The 25,678-nt window shown below is 47.1% G+C and overlaps 1 protein-coding gene across 1 annotated transcript in view; it reads right to left on the reverse strand.

The window, feature by feature from the left end:
* Window positions 1-3,930: 3,930 nt before the first annotated feature.
* Window positions 3,931-25,678, reverse strand: part of LOC144102130 (uncharacterized) — a 67,831-nt gene continuing 46,083 nt past the window's right edge. The window contains exons 4-7 of the mRNA XM_077635431.1: window positions 24,251-24,390; window positions 23,937-24,118; window positions 17,992-18,201; window positions 3,931-4,454 (exon numbers count right to left, since the gene is read on the reverse strand). Coding sequence (XP_077491557.1) covers window positions 4,091-4,454; window positions 17,992-18,161 — 534 coding nt within the window. The 5' untranslated portion in view covers window positions 18,162-18,201; window positions 23,937-24,118; window positions 24,251-24,390 and the 3' untranslated portion in view covers window positions 3,931-4,090. The remainder of the gene's footprint in view (window positions 4,455-17,991; window positions 18,202-23,936; window positions 24,119-24,250; window positions 24,391-25,678) is intronic.

Here is a 25,678-nt window from a genome sequence, read left to right on the forward strand (position 1 = left end):
AGGTGACTCAATTAAACCCGTAAGCACTATAGCGATAATATGGTTGTGTCACCAAAGTGTGTTTTTAAGATACCGCGCCATCGTTGCTCACAGCGCGTGAGGACTTCGTAGCTGTGGGCCCTGCGACGCTGATGCTGTGAATGCTGCCGACCACGTAGGAAGGAGTCTAAGAACGCATTTGGGTGTCAATAGAGCTGGTATTGCAAGATTAATGTTGCCACCCAACAGGATTAACAACGTCGTTCAGTCGAATAAAATGACACGACCATTAGTTTCGCTAAGCGAAAAAGAAGTTTTTTTTAGCAAAGTATTACAGTAAGATGACCCACATGATGTTCAGAAAACTTCAGAAAACTTATACGTGTTAATGTTAACAGCGATGCGGAATCCGAGGCGCACAAGGTCCTAGCATCCCACGTCGCATCTCGAACCTGGAAGACGGGGAAGAAAAGGAAATGATGGATGCTGCAAGCCCTGATTCCTTGACTTAAATAGTGCAGTGGAGTAAAGACATCACCCAGTTTCTGTAAAGTTTGGAGGTAGTGGTCCCACCGCCCTCGTGTTATACTCTTTCACTAATTCGTAAGGGCGAGAACATAGGGGCAACATCTGGAAACATTTATGTTTCAAACGAGCAGGTAGGTGAATCTGTGCTGCGCCGTCTGTTTTGACATGCGATGTTCCCAAGTACACCTTGAACCAGGATACACCCAGTGGCTCCACTTCTTCCTTGATGTCGGAACGTGAGCCGAAATAGACTTGTGTTGCATTGAGGTTTACCGACCTCACTCGCCCCTCCCCAAAACCCCGCAACGCCTGCCTATCGCAAGCCCTGCAATCCTGACGTCCCTCTGAGCTTATCCATGTACTCGGAACCAACACACAGCTGGCGCGAGTAGCCCCGGCAGCGTACAGCCACTCGCTGCTTTACGGGACTCTGCATCACACGCAACTTTTTCCCGCTCTCCTCACCGCGTCGTTAGTCGATATTCTGTGATGAACCTGCGCCAGCTTTGGTGTTTTTTTCGGCTCCGGTGGCTGGTGCATCGAAGACATCGCACTGGTTTCGAGTCATCTATACTGCTCATGCGCGCTGCTTATATTTTTTTCCAGTGTGCCATAAACAACGCTGTGTCTATGCCTATGTCTATGTCTATAGACAATGCTAGCACGCTACAAGCTACAAGGGTATTTTATGGCGCAGCACCTCATGCCTGGCTGATTTTGTACTTACAATATTGTGATGTTCAGCTGGTCATACAACAACCTGTCACTCAGCTACATGACACACCGTGTTGTACTTCTCATGCCGATCCAGTGTCCATTCGCGACTACGGCATGTAAAGCTTACAGCTCCCAGCTTACCTTCTATAAGGCCCTATCACGTCGGGCCCTACGCTACAACCGTTTCTGGACGATGGGCGACTAGGGAAATTTTCTCGTGTCAACCGCTCTACAAGGCGCCTCAAAGCAAAATATCTTGTTTGCAGATGGTACACTCGCACACATTTTTTATGTGCTGATGTTGTTTTGCAGTCCGATTATCAAATTTTTCAAAGCTTATGCTCCTTTTAACATGCGTCGGCTGCTGACCTCCGTCATCTGCCTTCAGGGTGCTATCTACATTGGGGATACTACTAGTTCTGACCCTCTGTCCTTAGCATGCGGTACCTTCTTCAATGTTTCTCTATACAAAAATTATCTACTTTTAAACCAGGAGCTCACAAGCCGCGTCAGTATGAAGGTGACGGTAATTAAACGACTACAAGCACAATTCTTCTTTCACTGATGATTTTTATGTTCTTAGCGGCGACAGAAATGCGATTACTGTGAAAAACGGTTGGCAGAACACTGTAGGTATTCATTGCCTCTTTGGAATCTACAAAAGCTTGCGGAGCAGTCCGCCTGTCATTCAGGAGACATATCGCATTGTGCACACCAACTAAACCGCCAGCTTTCAGAAATCCTATTTGACCAAACGTTTTTACTCCTCCTAATTTATTTCTTGTCATAGCCGACATGTTTTCCCCTTTCGCAACAGATGGTTGCTGCAGGTTTCAGGACGAGAAGTGCACTTGTGTCCTTCGTCAGTCTGTCATGGAGGAAACTTTTTACCGTGGCAGGTGCCACAAGCGAAGCATTGTTTGTCGACAACCGACGCCCTCGCCTTTCTTTGCTTCGCCTATGCCATTGGCGCTCTGTGAGCTGCGTGCAGAAAGACGTTTCAAAGTGAGAGCTGTTGGTTGTGCCGCAACTCTTGCTGTGGCTAACAGTCTCCCGTTTCCGCCCATAGCGTCATCCATCTTGTTTTCGTCGTTGCATGAAACTGTCACGTATATTTTATGACGCACGAAACTGCGTTTCACAGCGCGATCATTGTAGAGGTCGTAGTAAGTGAACGAAATCATCTACGTTGTGTTCCAGCACTCAAAAGCAGTCTCACAGGCAACAAAGCGAGTAGTTCTCAATTGGGGATGAAATCTGCGAAGATTATGCTACGGTATGCCGACACATACCGCAGCTGTTTCAGTTTATTTCCACCGCGCATCACAGAATATCGACTAATGACGTGGTGAGGAGAGCGGGAAAAAGTTGCGTGTGATACACCTCGACGAGCCCCTCCTGCCCTGAAAGTTGGCAAGCGCAAGATCAATGCAGCCCACAGCCAGGCAGGTTCTTTCCTCCTTCCTCTATTTTGTTTTCCTCTCCTCCCGATTGAGCCAGACCACACCGAACATTCCGATTACATAGTGGCTAATTTATTCACATTCATTCACAATTGCGGTGACGCCATTCTGCCGTCGGGATGCGGCCTCTCCTCTCGGCATCCATCACCCGTCTCTCCCGTTATCCTCGTTCCTCTTTCCTCTCTTCCCGGTCCTCCTTTCCAGCTCGCTCTCCCTCGTCCTTGCTTCCCCGCTGCTCCCTTCGGTCGGCTCCCTGCGAAGGCATCTTGAGCTGGTTCCCGTCGTTACGGAGGCGGCGCGCAGACCTTGGTCTTATTGGGCGACGCCCTTCTCAGGAGTATTTCGCAAGGGCCAGCATCTCTGTACAAGGCGCCAAATTGCCGCCACCTCGGTCAGTGCATACGGCTAGTTCTGTGCCACGTAGGACCGGCCCGTGCGCGCGCACACGAACACACCAATGATGCGCCCGTAACTGCTGTTCGGGGGGCGGGGGGGGGGGGGGGTGTCTTTCGTCCTGCGCTGCTGAGCGACAAGCACACACATAGAAACACAACGCGCCGGCCGTTTCTTCTGGCTTCGTTCGGATCCGATAAGGCCGCACGCCGGACACCCACTAATATCAGCAGGATGCCATAACATCCTCAAGGCATGTCATCACTCAGGGGAGAATTAATAAAATGAAACGAATAAATAAAACCGTCTTTTACCTCAACTAAACAAAACACGCTCTTCGGTAACAAGCGGAGGTTGTCTAATATAAGCTTAAATTTGTAAGTATATTCGAACGACTAGACTCCAGCGTCTGTAGACCATAACTGGGGCACGTGAAATCGGTGCATATTAGACTTCACTAACTCTTATGGAACGGGGGGAAATGTGTTCTGTCAGGTTGCTTTTGCTGCTGATATTTTCCATCTGCCTATGCAATTTATGTATAAGAGGCGTTAACGCTTATATTCATAAAGAAGACCTGATTTCATGTCCTATTTTTAAAGAAAGCAGTAGTATTCCTCTTCTTATGCACAATCTCGAACTCACGGATTGGTTGCTTTGTACTATCACCAAAAAATACAGTAGTGACCGTGTGATAAAAACAGAGAGTTTAAACAAGCCCATTCGTGAAGGGGGCAGTAGCTTCTCAGATTATCTTAGGATTCCTACCAATCTACATAGTTTAGTACGTAGATAATTTGTGTGACAATCGCAAACCATTAACTGATGGAAGAAAATATCGGGTGCCTTTACTGCCGAACGCATCAAAATTCCGAAGTTACTGAACAACAAATTATTGCCTAAAGAATATCTCGTCGACTTGCTGAGGGAGCCTGTGTGCGCCGTGAAATAATACTCGAGGAAAATGTTCTTTCGCGAGTATCTTGCCTAAGTTTCGCCAGGGGCGGCTGTCATGCACGTTGCTTGAGAACGTAAAGTTGGCTTTCCCAGGACAGTCCACTGTGAGGCCTCCTGAGGGAAGGCGGAAGCGCTGCTCCCGGTGCCAGCCGTCGCCACCTGCAGCGCCTGCAGACTGAACCCATGAAGCAGCATCTTGTTCGGAGCCGCCAGAGGCTGTTGCCTGCCGAAGGAAGCCGCCACTGAGTCTCTGCCTCCGGCACCGCAGGCTCTGCAGGACCCCATCTACTGGCATCAGCGTCAGCCATGGCTGGCACTGAGTCAACTTTCTCGGGTGAAGGGGAAACGAAGGATGGACTGGTTGTCTTAGCATCGTCGAGGAGCTGCTGCTGTCGTGGAGGCAACGACATCGACGAGCTACAAAGAGTCAGGAAAGAGAGATATGACAGATTAAAATAAGTATGTAACGGTTGCATTACGATGAAATTATAGTAGAAACTTTCTAGCGCTTCGACGTCACATTTTATTCATAGTACAGATGGAGGCACGAGAGTACTCTCTCTGCCGACGCCGCATAGCTAGAGTGCGCATCTGCGTAGGGGTTACAGCGGCTGTGCCAGCTACAAGCAACTAAGTTTTTAAAAAAGACGGAGTCTTCTAGCCCAGTAAGACCAACCGATTTCTGTCGAGTAGCGTGGCCTAGTCTGCACTATTTTTTTCGTGCTCACAAGTTACTTACTAGTAGAGGTAACTTTTTAAATATTTAATGAATAAATAGTCTATTCAGAAGTTGCAGATCATATTAATAAAACAGTTGGGTGCCAATTTTGCACCACGGGACTATTTGCAGAGCTGTAATTATCGGTTCAGAAAGAAATCCCACGAAGTACAAAAGCTGCCACGTGACAGCTGTTGGAGCATATATCTCTCGTCCAGTGTGCATGCAAAGTCCAGTCGGGTACAGCACTGCGGTGGAAAGCGGACTTTTATCTCTAGACACGTCTTGGACGCTGAAGTTGCATCGCTGTCGAGTGAAAGGTTTTGTATTCTGTGGGCTTTCTTTTAAGGGGCTCTGAAACGCCTTCCGAGGAGAGCACATTAACTCACTTAATCACTGCATGTATTTCCATGAAAACCAGAACCAAATAATACCCTTCTACACGCAGCAGACGACCCACAATCGCGCGTCAAAGTGGGCGAGCCCTTCCGGGCGACTCTTTCATGCTCGCACCCTCCTTCGTCACCCGCATCTGCGTAGACGAGGTTTGAGGCGGCCATTGGTTTGATTCTTTCAGACGTCAGGCAGCTACCTTCGCTGCGGCCAATAAGCCGCTTATCTCCGGCGGGTCGGGAAGCTCTGCTCCCAGAGGGAAGTCGGCGAAGGATCGCCTGCCTTCCAGCGTGCAAAAAGTGACAAGAGAGGGAAAGGCGCTAATACGCTGAAATTAAAATTTTAACTACAGATAACTCAACTTCTACATAGCGCATTTTAAAAAAAATCTTTGCTGGACACTATTAGTGAGGCGGCGTGATCAATATCCCAGGCATGACGCAACTTTATTAGAACCCCCTTCCCAGCCCTTTTAAGTCCGGCCAAAAAGCCACGTGACTGATACCTTGGTGCATCACTTCTAGCCGGCTCTTCTTTAAAGTGATTTGCCACTAACGCTTTGGCACTTTATTCTCGATAACAATACATATTCTGACGAAGAAGCCGACGAACTGTGCAGTGATGCGGGCAGGAGCACTCGCGCTAAGCCAGCAGCCATTAAATCATCTCATTGCCATCGATCATCGTGTCTCTTTCTTCGGCTGGCCGCCACGTAACAATCTATATGAAAAGTTAGCTAATTAGTTTTACTAAATATTAGGTTCCAGAGTAAAAACAAAACTGCCTATTAGGCCATGCGGCTCTCAACAGGACGCAAGTGGTTCCACTCTTCTGACCAATTCGTTTTTTTTAAAACTTGGTTACATTCAGCTGCCGTGCCAGATATACGTAATGAAAAGCGCGGGAGCTGTCCCACAGTGACAGGACATCTGCACCATGTCCAAAAGGAAAAGATGAAGGAAGAGGTGAAAGGGGCAGACATAAAAGCATGAGAAAATTTATGGCACTCTTCGCTTAATTTATCAAATTGAGCAACATGCGTAAAGTTCAATATTTTAATGGCAGTGTACAGTTGGTTGGCAGATATTCGTCCTGTTAGAATCAAGGCGCTATGAATGTCGCACATGACTCACGCGCGCGGCACATTCTGCGACCTGTTTCAAAGATCTCATTGCTGTCTTCGCACTTGCGTGTCTCTCAACGCCGGTGAATGCTCTGGACTGGTGGAGCCCGAAGGCTCGAGTCCAATGCTCCTTCACAATCAACCTGCCATTCGAATTGAAGCCGATTCTCACGCTGATTCTGCTAGCAGTTGCCTTATATCCGTTTTGAGTACAACGGTGAGCTCACTCCCGGAGCAGCGCACGCGCAAATGTTATGAGAAGGAGAGAGCGATGAAAACGTGGAAGCAGTCATGCACAAATTGAGTTCTTGTCTTCGCCCGAGGAGGGGCGCTGCAAGCGTTCGTCACGAGCGGACGTACGATTCATGGGCTCCGTTGACAATCTTCGATTGTGGCGGATTAGAATATTGGATCACCATATATTTATCATCCACGAGTTGCCTTCAACGCCTGACACGGCCTGGTACCACCAGTGAGCCTGTGAGTGCCACATTTTCGGCGCTACAGCCTGTCTACTTCTCGTCACCCCGTGAGGAGCGCTAACCCTAACGGCCAAGGGGTTGGGGTGCCTTATCGCCGCGGAGACGCCGGTGCGCCCGCGGATGCGCGGCATAGCGTTCGCGCAACGCGGGTCTAACGACGCTCGCCAGTGAGTGCTCCCGCTTCATCCAGGACTGCCACGACCACGATGAATTCTCTAAGAGGCTACGACCCGACGGAGATGGACTTCAGTCATGTACCAACATCCCAGCAGCAGCTGATGCCCCCGCAGGATCTCCCGAAGGACGACAACAGCCATGGCTGGAACATATGGTCCCGGCGCAACAACGACAGAGCGGCGCAAGCTAAATCCACACCTCCCAAGGAAGAGCAGGAGAAGAAAGAACGCCGAGAGCCTCCTGCACCGAGACCTCCGCGTCTACCGAGTCTCAAGAATTTTCCATACAAAGTCATCATCCGACCTAAAACCACGGTGGATCTGCAATCTGTGGCTCCACGCTCCTACGATCTCGAATTAGGGATCCAAGCAGCCCTCAACACCCCTCTACAAGAAAAGCCAACGCTGCGCGTTGTTAGCCAGCAGAACATTATAATGGTGTGTACTCACTGTGAGGAAGACGCGTTCCGTCTCGCCAAGCTTAATTGTCTGTACCTCGACGGCAAGAGTATAACGATCACCGCCTACGTTGCCTTGCCAGAGGATGTTTGCAGGGGTGTAATACATAATATCAAGCCTGAAGTGAGTAATGACTCTATCTTCCAAGACGTCTCCTCACCCAGCCATACAATCCTGGGAGCGCGCCGACTGGGCAAGACTACGTCGGCAGTCATCGTCTTCGCCGGGCAGAAGGTTCCCTTCACGGTCAACTACGGGTGGTCAGAGCGCCGCTGCTACATCTACCGTAAAACGAGGGCTGCTTGTATCAACTGTGGAACGCCAGGTCACCGAGCAGACGTCTGCCCGAAACCCAAGGGGGCTGCTTGCCAAACCTGTGGAACGCCGAGTCCAGATGAGACGCACGAGTGTACACCCGTTTGCGCGCTGTGCAAGGGTCCACACAAGACTTACGCAAAAGACTGCAAGGAGAAATTCCAGAGACCGCTGAACAAGAACACTAGTACCGCGTCATCAAACGCGTCATCAACAACAAAACTTGAAGATCAAGAAGGCAGGAGCAGGACGAGGCAGAAGAGGCAGCCTACATCGCGACGGCGAGGAGTGTCGTCATCAGTCTCCCACTCTCGTTCCGCCTCTCGCGGCCGTTCGAGCTCAAGACGCCGGGCAACAGGCTCCAACCAGAACGCCAGTCAAGTGGAGGCGGGTAAAGAACAAGGGCAGGAGAACCTCAACAAGCCCATCGGGGCGCTGAAGAAGACGTCCTCGGGCCAGCTTTCAGATTCGAAGGTGAGCTTTGCAGAATGGCCTCCCCTTCCCTCCTCCTCCCCTCAGAATAACACGGAGTTAGCAGCACTCAAAAACGAGATAGAAAGTCTGAAAAAACAAGTGACCGCTTTAACAATCCAAAACCAAGAGCTTAAGCGAGCAACTACTAACGCAATAACGCCGGTAGCTCAGCCGCCTCCTGAAAACCAAAAACAGCAGGCAGTACCTAGCTCCCAGCCTGCCTTAGGCGAGGTCTACCAACAAATCATCCAAGAACTGAGGTCCTTCAAGGAGGAGTTTCAAGCTTTTCCAATTTATGTGAACGCTCAATTCCAAGACATTCGAAATCAGATTGCAAACAACCGACGATACACGGAGACGGCAATTTCTGGACTTCGGAAGGAACCTGCGTATAAAAGGCATAAGTCGAAATTCGCTCGTACAATGCACGTGGACGAACCATCCAATACGGATTCAACATGCCAGCCAAACCTAGAGTAAAGATCTGGCAGTGGAACTGCCGGGGATACAGGAGAAAGCAGGCTGCTCTTAATCTCCTTCTATCTCAGGAATCTGACCCACCGGCAGCTATCCTAATTCAAGAACCCCACCTAATGCCTATGAAGCTCCAAGACTGTGTGACTTATCAGCACGACCAGTTAACTGCCACGTTAGTGCACAAATTATACACTGCCATATTGCACGACACTTTCGAGCCGGATGTTGCGCACTGCTATATAACTATTCTTCCTCTCCAGAGAGGAGCGGCAAGCACGCACGTATTGAATGTATACAGCCCTCCAAAAGACAGGAACGCAAAATTGGGTTCCCTCATAAAGAAATTTCTGACCTTAGCGGGCCATGCCCCCTGCGTGATTGGAGGCGACTTCAACGCACCACACCCTTCATGGGGCTACCCGGCGGCGACACCGAAAGGCAGAAAACTAGAAGAAGTAGTGGCGCAAGAGGGGTTATCGATCCTCACCGATCCCACTTACCCTACGAGGCTGGGAAACAGTGTCAGTAGAGATACATGTCCTGACCTGACGTTCACCAAGAACATACAAAACGCCATTTGGAAGAATACCGAACAGCACCTGGGAAGCGATCACTTCATACTCTCTCTGGAGATAAGCACAAACGCGTGCAAGCGCAAAATAGGTATCGCAAGAGTTACGAACTGGGACAGGTGGAGAAAGGCCCAGGCATCTACTGCAAATACTATTACCGACCTAGAGGAATGGTTTAAAGATGAGGTGCACTCTTTGAAAGCCTTTACAAAAGAGGTCTGCACGACAGAAGATTGCCCAGCGGTCGATCCGCACCTTCTACATTTATGGGAAGCGAGGCACTCATTGACAAAGAGATGGCGCAGACAACGGCTTAACCGCAAACTCAAGAAAAAAATAGAGGAGATAAACAAAAAGGCAGAATCCTATGCCATATCCTTAACCAGACAGAACTGGCATTCGCTCTGCGATGGTATTCAGGGGAAGCTAGGTGTGTCAAAGACTTGGAAGCTCCTACGTGTCCTAATCGACCCCAGCAGCAGCAAGTCGGCCACTAAAGACAGGCTCACGAAGATCGTACACACCACCCCGGGTACGGACACAGAGTTGATCGAAAAGCTCAAGACCAGGTATCTGTGCACGGACCAAGTCGTGGCACAGCCGGAGTATCCTGGACTGCCAAATCCCAAGCTGGACCTCCCACTCACGAAAGAAGAAATCAAAGCAGAAATCGCGGCCATGAGAAAAAATGCAGCTCCAGGTCCAGATCAAATAACAGCGAAGCTCTTATTTAACCTCAGCGATGACACCATCACCGCGCTGGTGGAATGCTTCAACGAGCAGCATTGGGCTACAGGAACGTTACCAATATCCTGGAAGACAGCCGAGGTTCGGTTCATTCCGAAGGCGAACAAACCCCTTAAACTGGATAATCTACGACCGATATCGCTGACCTCGTGTTTGGGGAAGCTCATAGAGAGGGTCATCAACACGAGACTGAGTAGATACTTAGAAGAAAACAACCTCCTACCTAATACTCAATTCGGCTTTCGCCCTCACCTATCGACACAGGACGCCCTCTTGTACCTGTACAAAGACCTCCTTGAGACACCTCCCAAGTCACAGACAAGGGCCATCCTGGCACTTGATTTGAAAGGAGCGTTCGATAACGTTCTACATAAAAACATCCTGCAAAGCCTCGCCGATACCAACTGTGGCGCAAGAACCTACAACTATATCAAAAACTTCTTATCAGTCAGGCAAGCCACTATAAACTTCGGTGGAATAAAATCAGATCCCATCACTCTAGGCCCGAGGGGAACTCCGCAAGGGGCGGTACTGTCACCCCTCTTGTTCAATTTGGCTATGAAAGATCTACCAGGCCTTCTTTCCGAAATCCCCGGCGTCAAACACACATTATATGCGGATGATATCACTGTCTGGTGCAACTCGGGGAGTGACGCCGAGATCGAGGAGCGTCTTCAAGCAGCAGCCGACACGGTGGACCGGTACGCCAGGGAGAGAGGTATCCAGTGTGCGCCGGAAAAGTCCGAGTTGCTAATCCTGAAGAACCCGAGGACACCCCTAGCGCAGAACATCTCGGTGTATATAGAGAACCACCCAGTACAGAAACCCACGGAGATCAAGATACTAGGGCAGTATATCCCGCAGGGGCGACAGAACACCACCACTATGAAGAAGCTTACAACATCCACCGAGCAAATCCTCCGCATGATACATCGTATCCGAAATAAACACCATGGCATGAAGGAAAGGGACACCATCCGCTTAGTGCAAGCTTTCGTGATCTCTCGGATAATGTACGGGACGGCATTCCTTAACCTCTCCAGGTCGGAAATTGAAAAGTTGGAGGTACTCATCAGGAAAGCCTACAAGACGGCACTGGGGCTACCAAACTCCACGCCAACAGCAAAGCTCATGGCTCTAGGAGTACATAATACCCTCAAAGAGATGTGGGAAGCACAATGGTTCTCACAACTGAATCGGCTCGCACTCACAAAACCCGGCAGAGAACTGCTCGATAAAATCCATGTTAATCTGCCCTATACAATTGACCAAAGGGAAGAGGTCCCACGCGATGTGAGAAGACGCATAAACGTGCACCCCATTCCGCGGAATATGCATCCCGCATATAACACCGAGAGGAGGAAAGCAAGAGGTGAATCCCTGCAGAAGAAATGGGACAAGCAAATTAACACCCTTTACGTGGACGCAGCAGGACCAAATAATGGAGTCATGACTATTGTGGTCTCAACGCCTTCAGGGTCGATGGTGAACTGCGCCTCGGTGAAAACATCTAACCCCACTCACGCAGAGGAGGCAGCTATTGCATTAGCTGTAGCATCTAACCCCAACGCCGTTGTGCTCACTGATTCCCAGAACGCCTGTCGAAACTTCAATAACGGATTAATTCACAAGTCAGGGTTGTCATTGCTGACTAAGCATCCACCCAACCACGTCTCAGTAATCTGGTTCCCCGGTCACCTGGAACTACCAGGAGGAAACGAAGCCGCCCACAGGCATGCCCGAGCTCTTCTATACCGGACGTCTCCCCCTGATGACCATGAAGGGTGCCGCGACCTAATAGGCTTAGCAGTGTATGCTGACAATCTTGCGCCATACAGAACAGCCAGAAAGGAGTACCCAACACCACACAAATCCCTCAACAAGTTAGAAGAGAACACCCTTAGGAGACTACAAACCAACACGTACCCAACACCAGCTAAATTACACCAGTGGTACCCTACACTATACTCTCCACAGTGTCCACATTGTGGAGCGGTAGCTATCCTCTACCATATGGTGTGGGCATGCCAATATAATCCCTTAGTTGACCCCATTCCCAACCCCTCGGAGGAGCAGTGGGAGGATATTCTGCTCAGCGATGATCCTGACCGTCAGCACTGGCTGGTGGGGAGGGCCAGCGCAGCAGCAGCAGCCAGTGGACTACCGGACTAGGCGGTCCACCCACATGTTCGGAGAACATTGAAGAAATAAAGACGTTTGTAATCAATCAATGTCTTCGCCCATCTGTTGGTCCTTTAAACCTACCTCTAACATGGCTTAGTGGCTACGGCTGCTGAGAACAAGGTCGTGGGATTGGATGTTGGCCATGGCGGCCGCATTTCAAGGGAGGCGAAATGCCGAAAAAATTTACCCCGATTTACTTAGGTAAACTAAATGCGATGCATCTGAGCTAGCGCTACATGTATGGACCGTTCGCATAGGTTACCTATGACTGTTTTACAGACAATACAAACGGCAGCATGCGCGACGCGCTTTCTGCCTTTCCACTTGGCTTTAGGTTCCGCGAAACAGGTTTGCATTCTTTACACTAGACTGCAGCAGCCCCGCTACCCTCCCTTCCAATTGGCTGCAGCTGGCATGCACGGGTTTCGTCTTTTCCACTTGGCTGTAAGTGTCGCGAAACCGGTTTTTCTCATTCACCGGGGCCCCATCAGGCTTCACCAGGACACATAACGGGTTTTTCGCTAGTAACGCACCTAGTGCCAGGGCGAGAAATGTACAGAGGGATCTTCCTCTCTATTTTTCCGACCGCAAGTCATCGCCCCCTGTCGCCCTTTCTTCATCTTCCCCCTTCCACTTGCATTTCTCTCTCCTTTGAAAGTAGAGAGATAGATTTCCTCTCTTTCCATTTAGCCACATGCCAGCTGTGGGAGATGACAGGGCAGGGCACGACAACTGAAAACAGTATCTTCGATACCGATACCCGATACCACAAAAATTGTTTCCCATGCAGATACTCGATAATCTATCATCCATACATCGATACCCCATGATGTCGCCAATATCAATAAATCGGGTAATATGATTTGCGAAGTTAGTTTCTACATGGTTTTTCGATTTTTAGTGCATATTAAAAATCCAATGTATTTGAAAAGGCTTAAAGAATACGGCCGCACGGATTGCTCCATTTTTTAAAGCTCCACTGTCGGCTCAGCAGGTTCTGTTAAAACTTGAACATTTGATTAAAGCCCCACCCGCCGCGGTGGCTCAGTGGTTAGGGCGCTCGACTACTGATCCGGAGTTCCCGGGTTTGAACCCGACCGCGGCGGCTGCGTTTTTTATGGAGGAAAATCGCTAAGGCGCCCTTGTGCTGTGGGATGTCAGTGCACGTTAAAGATCCCCAAGTGGTCGAAATTATTCCGGAGCCCTCCACTACGGCACCTCGTTCTTCCCTTCATCTTTCACTCCCTCCCTTGGCCCTTCCCTTACGGCGCGGTTCAGGTGTCCAACGATATATGAGACAGATACTGCGCCATTTTCTTGCCCCAAAAACCAATTATTATTATTGATTAAAGCCGTGGTGTAGATGAAAAGATCACTTTCGTAGTCAGCCTAGGAAAATTTTTCACTGAAGTTATTGTTCTCCGTGCGATTCGGTCTCCGAACACTAGACTACATACGAATAAACTTTAAACTTTTTCTGTTGCTCTTCGTTTGTTACTGCACTACTTGCCGATGGCCTCTGCCTTTGACCTGTGCTAAAGACGCAAGCGCCGTGCGCTTGGCACAGCTGAACAGCTATTTTAACAGCACTGTGTTTAACTGACGTTTGCGGATGAATATTCTTCTTTATATTCTAGAAGGAAAACAACAAGCAGTGTAAGGACTAAAAGTTTTTATTAGGCAACGCATATGATGCTAATACCTTTTGCTGATAGGATTTTTACTTTACAATAGTAAGTAAGAGCATTTCCTCAAACTGTCGGTCTGAAAGAGCCTCGTCAAGTGGCGTGCTTTAAGCGAAGCAAATGAAAAAAGCTTCTGCATGCAGTATAACGCCAGCCCGTCGCCGAGTTGTATTTTATGAAGGTGACTTTTAACGCGAGAGCGTTAACTGCCCTATTCAGCGTAGATACCACCGTAGTTGGCGTTGGTGTGTGGAGAAAATCGTGATTAGTCGAGGGGGACGCGACGTCACAACCGCATTCCTTGTGCGGGCATTTAAAACGCCGCTCAGCGGTCGCCTAGAACAACAGTGATAACACCATTACACAAGCTCTAATCGGTCTACAGCGTCCTGCCGTTATTGCAACACAATTATATAGCACCAGTGAAGAAAAAAAAAGCAATTGTACTGAAAACAAAAACGCTTGATTCGGGGCGCGAACCGCTACCCCTGTACCACAGAACTTTTTTTCTTTATTGCCTTTAAATGCGTTAAAATACAATGCAATACAAGTCAGGTGGTTATTTGCAAATCTGCAGCACTCTTAGCTAGCATAGAACATTCCAATTTTTTCAATTATGTTACATTTTGAAACAACAATAAATTTTATTATCTGAGTCTCTGTCCTCCTTCACATAACTTATTTTAACCATATCTTCGACCTGGTTAAGAAGAGGCCTCGTGAGAAATAAAAATAAAATATATAAAAATAAAGCAACTAAATAATAAAACAAAATAAAGAACAATGTCCGCGTCTGTGAAGTGATATGCAAAGAGGACACCACACCGCTGAAGTGGCTTATTGACACTATTACGTCATACTCTTAAGGCGGAGCTTAAGCGTCCCTCGAATTTTTATCAGCGGATAAGAGTGAAGCACAGCCACGTCGACTTCAGGATCCTCTAGGCATAGTTAAGAAACTCAAGTTTCACTAGCGCATCTTGAGAATTGCAGCTTTTTGTAGAGTTGCTTCCCCAAGCGAAAGGAATGCTTCAGGCGATGCATTTGGGCAAAATATGAAGCACATTTCTTTTTTTCAGTATCGAGTGTCGTTCAAATACACGATGCAGTAAAGTTTTGTTTTTCATACCGATACTCTGATATTTTAATCTTGGCAAGCAATGCCTAATACCGGTACACAAAATGTATCGAAATACAGTAAAGAAAATACAATTATCTCCGACACTACACCAGCGTGGCAGATGGAGGCTTCACCAGGACACATAACGATTTTTTTTCTAGTGACCCACCTGGTGATAACGCACACCGCCTGCCAACCATGACAGGTGGCAGATGGAGGCTTCACCCGCCGACAGGACGGCTGCTTCGCTAGAGAGGCAGCTAGTGCTAACGCAATAAATAAAAATCACAGCCGCTTACCCCCAGAGTACGACGAATTATCGCGGTTGGCTGGTTCTCAAAATGATTAACACAGAGACGGTGTCACGCATGATTGTAACTGCTACTGAACTGCCATCAAACAAGCGCATGTAGCCGCAGTAGCCTATGACCGACTGAGAGGATTCGTGGCTGACGGGAAGTGTTCTTTGCGTCACTCTCCGGGTTAGCCCTCCGTTTCAAATTCGATTACTCAAGTTGGCCTTCGCCGGAGGGTAGAGAACGTGTAGAGTGGTCATGCCCCTCAGCAGGAATAGCTGTCTTTTTGCTGGGGCATGTCGATGAGACAAGAGCGATGCAAAACCAGGGGAAATGGGATGATTCGGCATTGATTGGAACGCTGTCGCCATCGTGCGACCTGCTGTTAGCAGTAGTGCGCGTCTTCCTCACGACTGCTCATCTTGGCATCGCGTAAAACAGGATGTAATTGTGCCCACACGTGTAACGGCAGCAACACAGTCAACTCTGGTTCTCGTTCATTAAAAAAAAAAGACTGTTTAGAGCGAAAGCTCTACTCCTGCGGTACAAAGCTGAGGTTCCTGTGGCTATAAAATTTGACCTTCAAACCAGGAGGAGCCGAGGCTTGACTGTGACGTCGTGCCACGTGACTCGCCACGCCTCGCCACATCTGCGCAAGTTGAACCGACGGCGCTCGCAACTGTCTAATCACGTGACTCGCTGCTGCGCCTCGCCACAGCTGCGAATGCAGAGCCGAGCGCATTATCGCAACTACCACAAATCGCCTGACGCGCCGTTCGCTATATAAAAGCGTGTGGCCAGAGCTTACCTAAACAGAACTTTTGCTCGTATTTTCCGGTTCAGCCGGGTTGACCCACAGGCAATTTTTGAAGATTACAAAGTTAGTACAAAAGGTGGAACGGACGATGAGAAACTTCTGCAAGTGAGGCTACAAACTGATAACAAGAACCACTAACTTTCCGTTCAAACCTTACATAATTTTACTAAAATTTTACTAATGTAGACGATGAACCTATCCTTGACAGCTCTCTTTCCTTCAGAATGTAGCATGTTTCAGACAAGTTTAAATAGGTAGAGATAGAAAGTTTCGAACGCAAACAATATGATTTGTTTCATTGCCATAAGGAGCTAGATGCCTTCCATCATGTTTCAGTCGCAGGCGTTGAGTGGAAGAAACTTTAATATGATGTTTAACATTGTCCGAGGAGCCGCTCTGCATTTCCGCCCTAATCCAGTAACGTGGAGTTGCGCTTGCCACAGTTCTGCCTTTAGTGAACCTAGTTGTTGTTCACGGGAACAACGAGTGCTTGCCGATGACCTCGACGTCATTGTTTTTTGGTACTATAAATTGGAGGGTCGACCGTGACGGGCGCCGACTGAGACCGAAAATGCCGGTAAAAAATCATTTGCATTTAATTATTAACGATGCGCACTAATGTTTTCAGTTAATTTTCGGAATAAATAGCCACGTAAATCTCTTTCAAGGCGCACAAAACTTTTTTCAAGGCAGACACTAAAAACTTTGTCTGTGTCCCTTTAAGACCCTAGTTTAATTGTTCACAAAACTGTTCGTTCCAGTGCATCACACGGACACCACACATCCCAACTCCATGGATAGTCCCAACATAATTCATCCGAAGCGGCGCATTGCACGACAGAGGTAGAAAAAGATAAAGGTTGCCGCAGAAATGGCCGCTCTTGAACATCAACTACGAACTAAGCCTGCTGATGCATGCAGGGGAGTTTTATGGCAGACTCTTACTAATTTTCCGCAGTACTCTCTTCTGGCTAAAAAAAAATCGAATTACCGGTCACGCAAGCTTAACAGAACTGTAAATCATTTCAGTAGTACTTTCCAACATAGCAGTTTACTTTTCCGTGTATTTATGGTTTATGGTCAATAGGGGTTTAACATCCCAAAGTGACTCAGGTTATGAGGGACGCCGTAAGCAAGGGCTCCGGAAATTTCGACCATATAGGAGTATTTAACGTGCACTGACATCGCACAGTACACGGATCTCTAGAATTCCGCCTCCATCGAAATTCAACCGCCGCGGCTGGGATCGAACCCGCGTCTTTAGGGTCAGCCGCCGAGCGCCATAACCAGTGTGCCACCGCGGCGGCTTTCTGTGCTAGTGTATAATTTTTCTGTAGTTCTGTATCTAGGACATGGGATAGAAAAATGCAACATAAAATACTGTTGTTACTAGAAGAATTTCGGCTGGTATTACAAGTTAATAGGCAGAAATACTGCCAGAAAATCTAATGTGACGGCAAAATTTTTCAGTTCTGTTCTTCGTTAGGGCAGGAAGCCTCGAGAGTAAACCTGCCGCTGCTTTTTCCTGAGAAGCGAAATAGTCACGCGGTTCCGAACGGAGGATTTCTGCGGACGGCATTAGTCTGGCAGTCACGAGCTGACAATTGCGAGCAAGTCTTCGAAAGATCAGAAAACATTTTTCTTGGCAATGGTCTAAGGCTTAATTATGCGTAAGATAAGGTTAGCGCTGTTCTCTACTGCTACTGTTGGTTCCCGACCCAATCGAGTGCGTATTTTCACAACAGCCTATGACGAGTTGATGCCAATGTTATGACTGGTCGCTTGTGGCAGGTCACAGAGATCCAGCTTCTGACCGCTAAAGAATTTATATGAGGAGCGGCCGTTCAAAAATTCCCTGAGCTACTCAATGCAGCCGTTTCACCCGATGTCACTCACTAGCCGATGACGATAGTTACCCGGAGGTGGACTCCTGCGGCAGCTGCTGGTCATCGGAGTTGTAGGGTTCAGCCTTCGGAGGTGGTTGCAAGTAGGCACCGGGTAGTAACTCGCCCATTGTGTCCTTATTCAAGCCTTCGTCATAGTCGGCGTTGGGAGGCCCGATCACAGTCGACTTTAAGCGCCCCATCACCAAGCCGAAAGCCAGCAGCTCGCGAAAGCACTTCCCCCTGCGCGGGGACCGGCAGAGTCAATAATGGCGCCTTCAAGTCGGGCCTGGGATACGGTCGATAAGCTTGCTGTGTTAATTGATAAACGCGCTTGCCACTTTTTAGTGTGAGAGCGCTACTTCACTAGCAATTCTGATAAAAGGCGACGCCTCTCTGAAGCGTCTAAGGTGCGTGCAGAAATAAAATAAACATTGCCGCGGCTAGGTCTCAAACCCGTGGCGGCGCTAACAAATCACCTTCACTGGCCACTGCACGAGAGCACAACGCCTTTGCCCCAGCCCATCACCCGTCGTGTTAATCTGCAATACACTCGCGCTGTGCAGTGAACATGAGAAATCATAAAGGTCGTTCGTAGTACTCTAGTTTGTAGCCTAATCGTCCCTGCTCAAGTAATTAGGTTCTGAAATGCGTACTTTCATCCCATTAGCAAAGAAGTGAGCAAGGGAGCAGCTGCAAGTTGCAGACGCATCTAAACTGCCTCGTCTTTCTTGTGCAGGCATTTGCTACATGCGGCCGTCCCTCCTACGAAGATGCAGCTTCACCGGAATTACCGCTTACCTGCCACCGTGGTCTGCGTGCCCCTGTCTTGACCATCATTAATGTCACAGTTGAGCGTTGGATTGGAGCGATGAGAACTTATCAGAACTTTTCCATGCGCTTCACGGACACGACGGAGTGACATCGACATCGTTGGATGCATCGAGAAAAGCCGCTCGGGCGTTCTTCGTCAGTGACCAAGGGAGCAGCTGCAGGATGCAGACGCAGCTATACTGCCTCGTCATTTTTGTGCAGGTCAGTAACAAGCAACGCCTTGAATTTAAAAGTGATTCTTTGTGTTTGGTTGTGCTCCCTTGCTCAGAGATGCTATGTGAGTGTGTCGCGGGTTGCTTTGACTCATTTTGCCTACTGGTGCTCTTTTTGAGTGGGGACGTTGAAACCAATCCAGGCACCACCTTGTCAGTGTCTGATCAGTTGGAAACCATTATTGAAAATCAGAAAGTGCCTGCAACTGAGTTGAAATCTATCATGGAGAAGTTGGACGGTCATATATCGGACTCAAACCGAAGGCTGGCTTGTATTGAAGAAAAAAAAATAGAATCTTTCGCACAGGCATTAAAGAGGGTAGAGGAATGTGAGAGTTCTGTTCTGGAGCTACGTGAACAGACTCCATCACTGTGTAGCAAGCTTGATGACCTAGAGTATCGCTCTCGGCGTAATAACTTGATCATATTTGGGGGTCAAGGATGATAGAACAGAAACTCCGAGGAGCCTGCGGGTTGCTGTGTTAACATAAGTGTTTGAAAAAAAACTAGGTATTACGGTCGAAAGCGTTGATCGCATACACCGCATCGGCAGGCATATATAAGATAAGGATCGATCAGTGATAATGCGGTTCTTCGATTTAGTGAAAAAACGAGCCTTCTTAGGAATGCGAAGAAGCTGAAAGGCTCAGGAATGTCAATATCTGAGGAATACCCGCTTAGAATTCAAGAAGTATGGAAACTAATGTGGTCTACCATTAAAGATAACTGCAAACCTGAGAATAAAGCATGCCTAAAATTTGACAAGCTAGTTTTTAACGGTGAAACATGCGTCTGGGAAGAAGAAAAAGGAACGAAAGACGGAAAGTTACCATTTCAAATGAACGCAAAGAAGATTTCGAAGGCGAAGATACTGGCAGCGTCAGTGTTGCCTGAACATCGACACGTATTGTGACACGGAATCAGAAACGAAATACTTATAAATGAGGAGCTGATAACACCAGGCCGTTACGACTCGCTACCTTCAACGCTCTAAGCACAGCCGAATTCGAAGCACTCCTTTACGACCTGGACCCGCACCTTACGTTTCTGAAAGAAGCCTGGCTTCATTCTGAAATCCTTGATGGATTAATTGTTCCCCCCACCTACAGAATATTGCGATGCGAGAGAGCGACACGTGGAGTTGGAGTCACGATAGTGCTTAAGGAAAGTATATCTACTGTGATGCTGCTTGGTATTTTTAACCATGACAGTCTTTTTTGTAAGATTGATTTATGTGGCAGCACTATTGTATTCGGCGGATGTCGCCTTTCTTGGAGAGCTGTGCGATTATGTTCAATGCTTCCGGGGCGACCAAGTGATGTTGATTTTAGACGGCGATTCCAACTTGCCTGATATAGATCGGATCCACATGAGTACTATGGATGCCAATTATGGTCATTCTTAGCTCCTTTTCGACACTGCCTTCCTGTGTAATCTGACCCAGATTGTTGACGGACTAATCAGGATCTGTGCCTCTGTGTCCCACATTTTTGACCTAGTGTTCATTATCTCTGCCCTTAAGTGCATTTCTGTTTATGTTTTAAAGGGTGTATCTGGTCATAATCTTGTTTGCTGTGTTTTTTTCCTATCGGCTCATGTTGACAGTTAAAATGTCTCGTTGTCATGAAAATTTTCAATACAGTTGTTGATGTAGGAATTTTGGATTTTCTAGAGACCCAACTTGGCAGATTTAGGCCTGAGGACAATGTAAACGATTTATGGTGCATGTTTAAAAAGGTATGCCTCGATTGCTCGACAGTGTATGTTCCTAATGTTATTAAGAAAAGAAAACATAACCCATCGATTACGCGGGACGTCATCCACACTAAACGTAAGCTGAAGCGAATGCGGCGTTGAAGTAATCGTGACAAGTCTAATGAGAGTATGCTAGGCAGTCTATTAAGACATAAGAGCAAGCAAGCTAAGGACTCCTTTTTTAATGTCACTCTTGGGTGTTTTCTCAGTGAAGCATCGGAGAAGATCTTGAGATACATTAATGGTTATAAACAACGCAATGTGTCATTAATAGTTAATGTGTCACCTGTCACAGGGTCAAATGATATTGCTGATGTGTTAAATGAGTATTTTCAATCAGTGTATACCGATAAAAACTCGACCTACCCTTCTAAGCCAGACGTCGTAGTATCTCCCACGAATGTATTTTTAACTTCTTCTGAAGCTTGGGCTTAGAAAGTCTAGGGGGCCTGATAACTTCCCATATGCTTTTCTCCGCCGTTAAGCAGAATGGTTATCACATTACTTGGAAGTTATTTTCAATGCTTGTTTGTCTCAGTGCGCAGTCCCATCAGAATTAAAAACCGCACGTGTCGTGTCGTACTTGTTTTTAAAGGCGATGACCCATCTTGTGTATCTAATTATCGAGCAATATCTTTGGTCTCGACCAGTTGCAAAAAGTTAGCGTGTGATCTGCCGAGCTCTGAAGGAATTTTTGGAATCGACCCATTTCTTATCTGATGAGGAACATGGATTTAGGCGTGGTTTATCTGCCGTCTCACAACTGATAACCACGTGACATGATTATTTTATTGCAGTTAACAACAAACAACAAATGGACGCTGTTTTTCTTGACTTCGCGAAAGCCATTGATAAGCTACCGCACACTAAACTAATTGGAAAGCTTTACACTGCCGGAATCAATCCTAACAACATTGACCTTGTTGGAGCTTATCTAGAAGACAGATTTCAATATGTTCATGTTGGCGATGAGTACTCTAATGCACTTCCAGTTTCATCTGGTGTTCCACAAGGATCAGTTCTGGGGCCTATCCTATTTTTAATTTATGTAAATGACATAATTAATGTGGTTGATTCCGAAGTTAGAGACAAACTATTTGCTGATGACTGCGTTTTATACTCTTTAATTAACTCCACAGCGGACCAAATTAAGCTTAACAGTAAACTGCAGAAGATCTCAAACTGGTGCAACCAATGGGGTATGTTTCTTAACGTTAACAAATGTTTGATACATATAATTTTAAAAACAATACTGTTCTGAAACATCCATATTGTATAGCTAGCGTGCCAATTCAAGAATCTTCGTTTGTACAATACCTTGGAGTTCAGATAAGTAATCGCCTAAACTGGGATGCCCACATCGATATTACTTGCGGGAAAGCTCTGAAGACTCTATGGTGTTTGAGGCGTGAACTGCCGACAGCCCCAAAACATGTGACGCTGGCCGCGGCTTTGGTGCGGCCTCGTATGGAATATGCCTGTTTAAGAGACCCATTTACAGCCAAGAATATTTCCAAATTAGAAAGAGTGCAAAGGATCGCAGCCCGTTGGATTTTCAAAACATACAAACGAACAGATAGTGTAACAGCCATGATCAATTCTATTGGCCTGCATTCTCTTCAGACAAGGCGCACTGAAGCAAGGTTGAAATTTCTGTACCTAATATATAATAATCTGATTAAAATAAACACTCGTGATTATATTAGGCCTGTTTCGCGAGCAAGTACGCGTTATAACCTTGGAAAAATGCTATAAGAATTTTGTGCGTACTCTAATTCATTTAAGCACTCATTTTTTTTTGTCAAAACGATTGCAGAGTGGAATGAATAGCCGAAGTGTGTAGTGAATTACCCGAATCTAGAAACGTTTGTTGATAATTTGAGAGCCTTTTGTATGTGAAACCCTTGTTTTCTGCTTATTTTTTCGCAAGTTCTGTTTGCTTTTGCATGACTCTTGTTTACATCTTTTTTTATTTTTTGCTTGCATCTGTGCTCAGCCCTGCTTGGAGTCAAGCGACTCCGCAGTGTTAAATAATAAAATAAAAATAAATAAAAGCATGATATACAGGATGTTTCACCTAAGGTTTTACCAAATTAAAAAAACAGGCGTTTTTAATTACAAGAGCGCTTTTTTCGCATAGATTTGTAAGCTGTTTAGTTCATCAGAATACAGCTAAGATGTGCTAACTAGCAGGCTGGTTAACTAATAGTTAATAGGTAACTTTTAACTATTTTTTCATTAAAACTTCTTTTGGGGCGAATTGGTTGTTGCTTTTGTTATCAACCCGGACTGTGTAGCTCCCATCCTTTTCCCATCTGTTTCTCACCTTTATAAGGTGTTCCCCGTCCATTAATAAACTTCTGTTGATGGTCAGCGCTTGTGTCTATTGTTTCGTCTCTCGTTCTGGGGTTGAATGTGTTAGCACTGTTATTTTTTCTAGCAGCAACCATTACTATAAGGCTCCTTAATTATTTTGAGGCATATAGCCCACCCTGAGTAATATCGATATCAGTTCTTAGAACTTTCAAAAAGCGGCTACTCTCTGCTCTGTGCACCAACAAATTTTGGCTATTTCGACGAGTTACGTGCACTGGAGAGGTTGCTTTGCCTACAAGCTTCACAACGGTGCATGTATTTTGGCGCGATGTAGCCAAGATTTGTTGGGCCACAGAGCAGAGGGTAACCGCGTTTTCGACGGAGATTAACAGTAATAGTTAAAAAGTCAAGTATTTACTATTCGTTAATTAATTAGCCTGCTAGATAGCATGTGTTATCTGTATTATGATGTACTACAGCGCTGAGAATGCTATGCCGAAAAAGAGCTCTTTTAACTCAAAAATCCCATTTTTGAAATTACGCAGAGTATTAGGTGAAACGCCCTGTATATTGCGTGTGGAACGCACAAAGCAAAATGACAGATCCACTGTAACACCTTTTGACGCTGCGTTTATGGAAGTTACGGTGAGAGAGAGTGAAAGAAAATCTTTATTGAAGCGTTTGTGCGGTGAGCGTAGTTAGGCTGATTATGATGATGGTGATGAATACTGTGGTTTTTCTAGTGATTTAGGCTTATCTAAGTGCAAATAATGAAAAAGTTATAGCAGCGATAATTTTAGGACGTCGTCAAGCACTCTGCTGCTGAGGTTGCTGGACGTTCAAATGAAAGCGGTTCCTCACCTGCCCACAGCAGAACGGTGATGACAACGGTTGTTTGGTGCATGAGCAGTAGACCGAAAGACAGCAACCGTGGGCTCTACACATCGGCCCTTGAGAGCAACTACACGGGTTTCAGGTGGCTCGGGACGCTCTCAATTGCGAAGTCTGAGGCGCAGATCTCTGGGTGATGGCGACGCTCCACACTGTTAACAAAGAAAAAAGCGCCCAAATGAGAGTAAGTGGCTTTTCCACTAGCGCTCACCCAAAAGGAGGTTTTTTACAGCAGTGCCAGCGGCGAAAACGGGCAGTAGCTGCGGAGGCCGTAGGCAACCCACCTTGAGAAACTGCTCTGCCCTAATGTGAACCCGCGTCGCGCCTTCTTTTCGCTGTCTGCAAGCCCAGCGACGGCATAGGCTGAGGCGGCAGGAGTAGTCTGTCTGTCATGTGTTTTTGCTCTCCAAGATCGTTTGGTTGCCTATGATCGTAGATAAAGCGAAGTAACATTAGAATCAATAATTCAAAACTGATAAGGAGTCACGGAGTAGTTTTCACGGTCAGGCACCGCGCTATATTTTACTAAAAACCAGAGCAGAACAACTTTTAAATGAGAACACCTCTGAAGGTATTTTGCTATGAGCGTGTTTGCTTACAAATCCAGTTCTTGAAGTCTTGGCTTTTCAATATGACCGACAAAAAATATAGCCTCATCAGCTCAATCAAGAGCTCAGCGTTGAAATTATTTTCTGTCACGCAACGCGAGAACCACACTGAGAAAAGCAGCGAGAATTAGACCTATGCGGGGGCTGTAAAGAGGTGGCGACACTAACAAAGGAAGCTCAGGTATGGTTAGAGTACTGGAGGCTCCACAAGAGCAATTCAGCTATGTAGCTTACTGTAGCGGAAAACTGCGACAAGCCGATATCTTGTACTGCGGCAGGCACCCGTGAAGGAGCAGAACTCCCCATCGTGTTGAGTCATATTTGCAGTGCACGATTCGAGCTCCAGCCAGCCTCTTTGCAGGCACAAATTGGTGAAACGTTTCTGCGGAGCTGCTAGAAGCGCTGTGTGGACCTTCTCAGAGCTCCGTGTCTCCCTTCAACCTTCTCTTTCTTCGCCACCTTCTTGCTCCTGCAATTTGCCTAAATACTGCCAACATGTCTGGCTGCGAATAAGGACAACACAGCAACCTGGAAAGCGGAAGATCTTGGCGCCAGAGATTGCAAGCGTAACAAGAACGAAAATACAGTCGCCATACCGCAAAAGCGAATATTTGTAATGATGTTGGACACACTAACCATTATTCTGACATACAGGAAAATCTTTCTTTTAAAGTGTTTCCTGCGATCGCATCGAACTGTTAAGATTGCCATAGAAAGCCAATCGGAGAGAGCGAGAGAACAACTTTATTAGCCACTTGAGGGTTGGGAGTTAGGGCAGGTGGGTCGAGTGTGGCCCCCAGGTGGGGGTGACTTCTTGAGCCCACGAGACGAGTGCGAGTTGTGTCTTCTTGTCTGGTCTCACAAGAAGATGGATGCAATCCTCAGCGGAGGAAGCTGGCAGTATATATATCTCAAGCAGCACAGGACATCGGCCCAATATTGCAACAGGATGGTCCCATTCTGGCCCTTTGCAGGGCCAGCTTTGCCAATGAAGTTCCAATGTTGGGCCAATTACTTGTGCTGCTTGGTGTTTGTGGGGGTGGGTCACCCTCGCATCCCAAGAGGATGTGTGCTTGAGCGGCAAACACTCCGTGGTCGCAATTA

This window comes from Amblyomma americanum, chromosome 1 (genome assembly GCF_052857255.1).
Source record: "Amblyomma americanum isolate KBUSLIRL-KWMA chromosome 1, ASM5285725v1, whole genome shotgun sequence".
Lineage (NCBI taxonomy): Eukaryota > Metazoa > Arthropoda > Arachnida > Ixodida > Ixodidae > Amblyomma > Amblyomma americanum.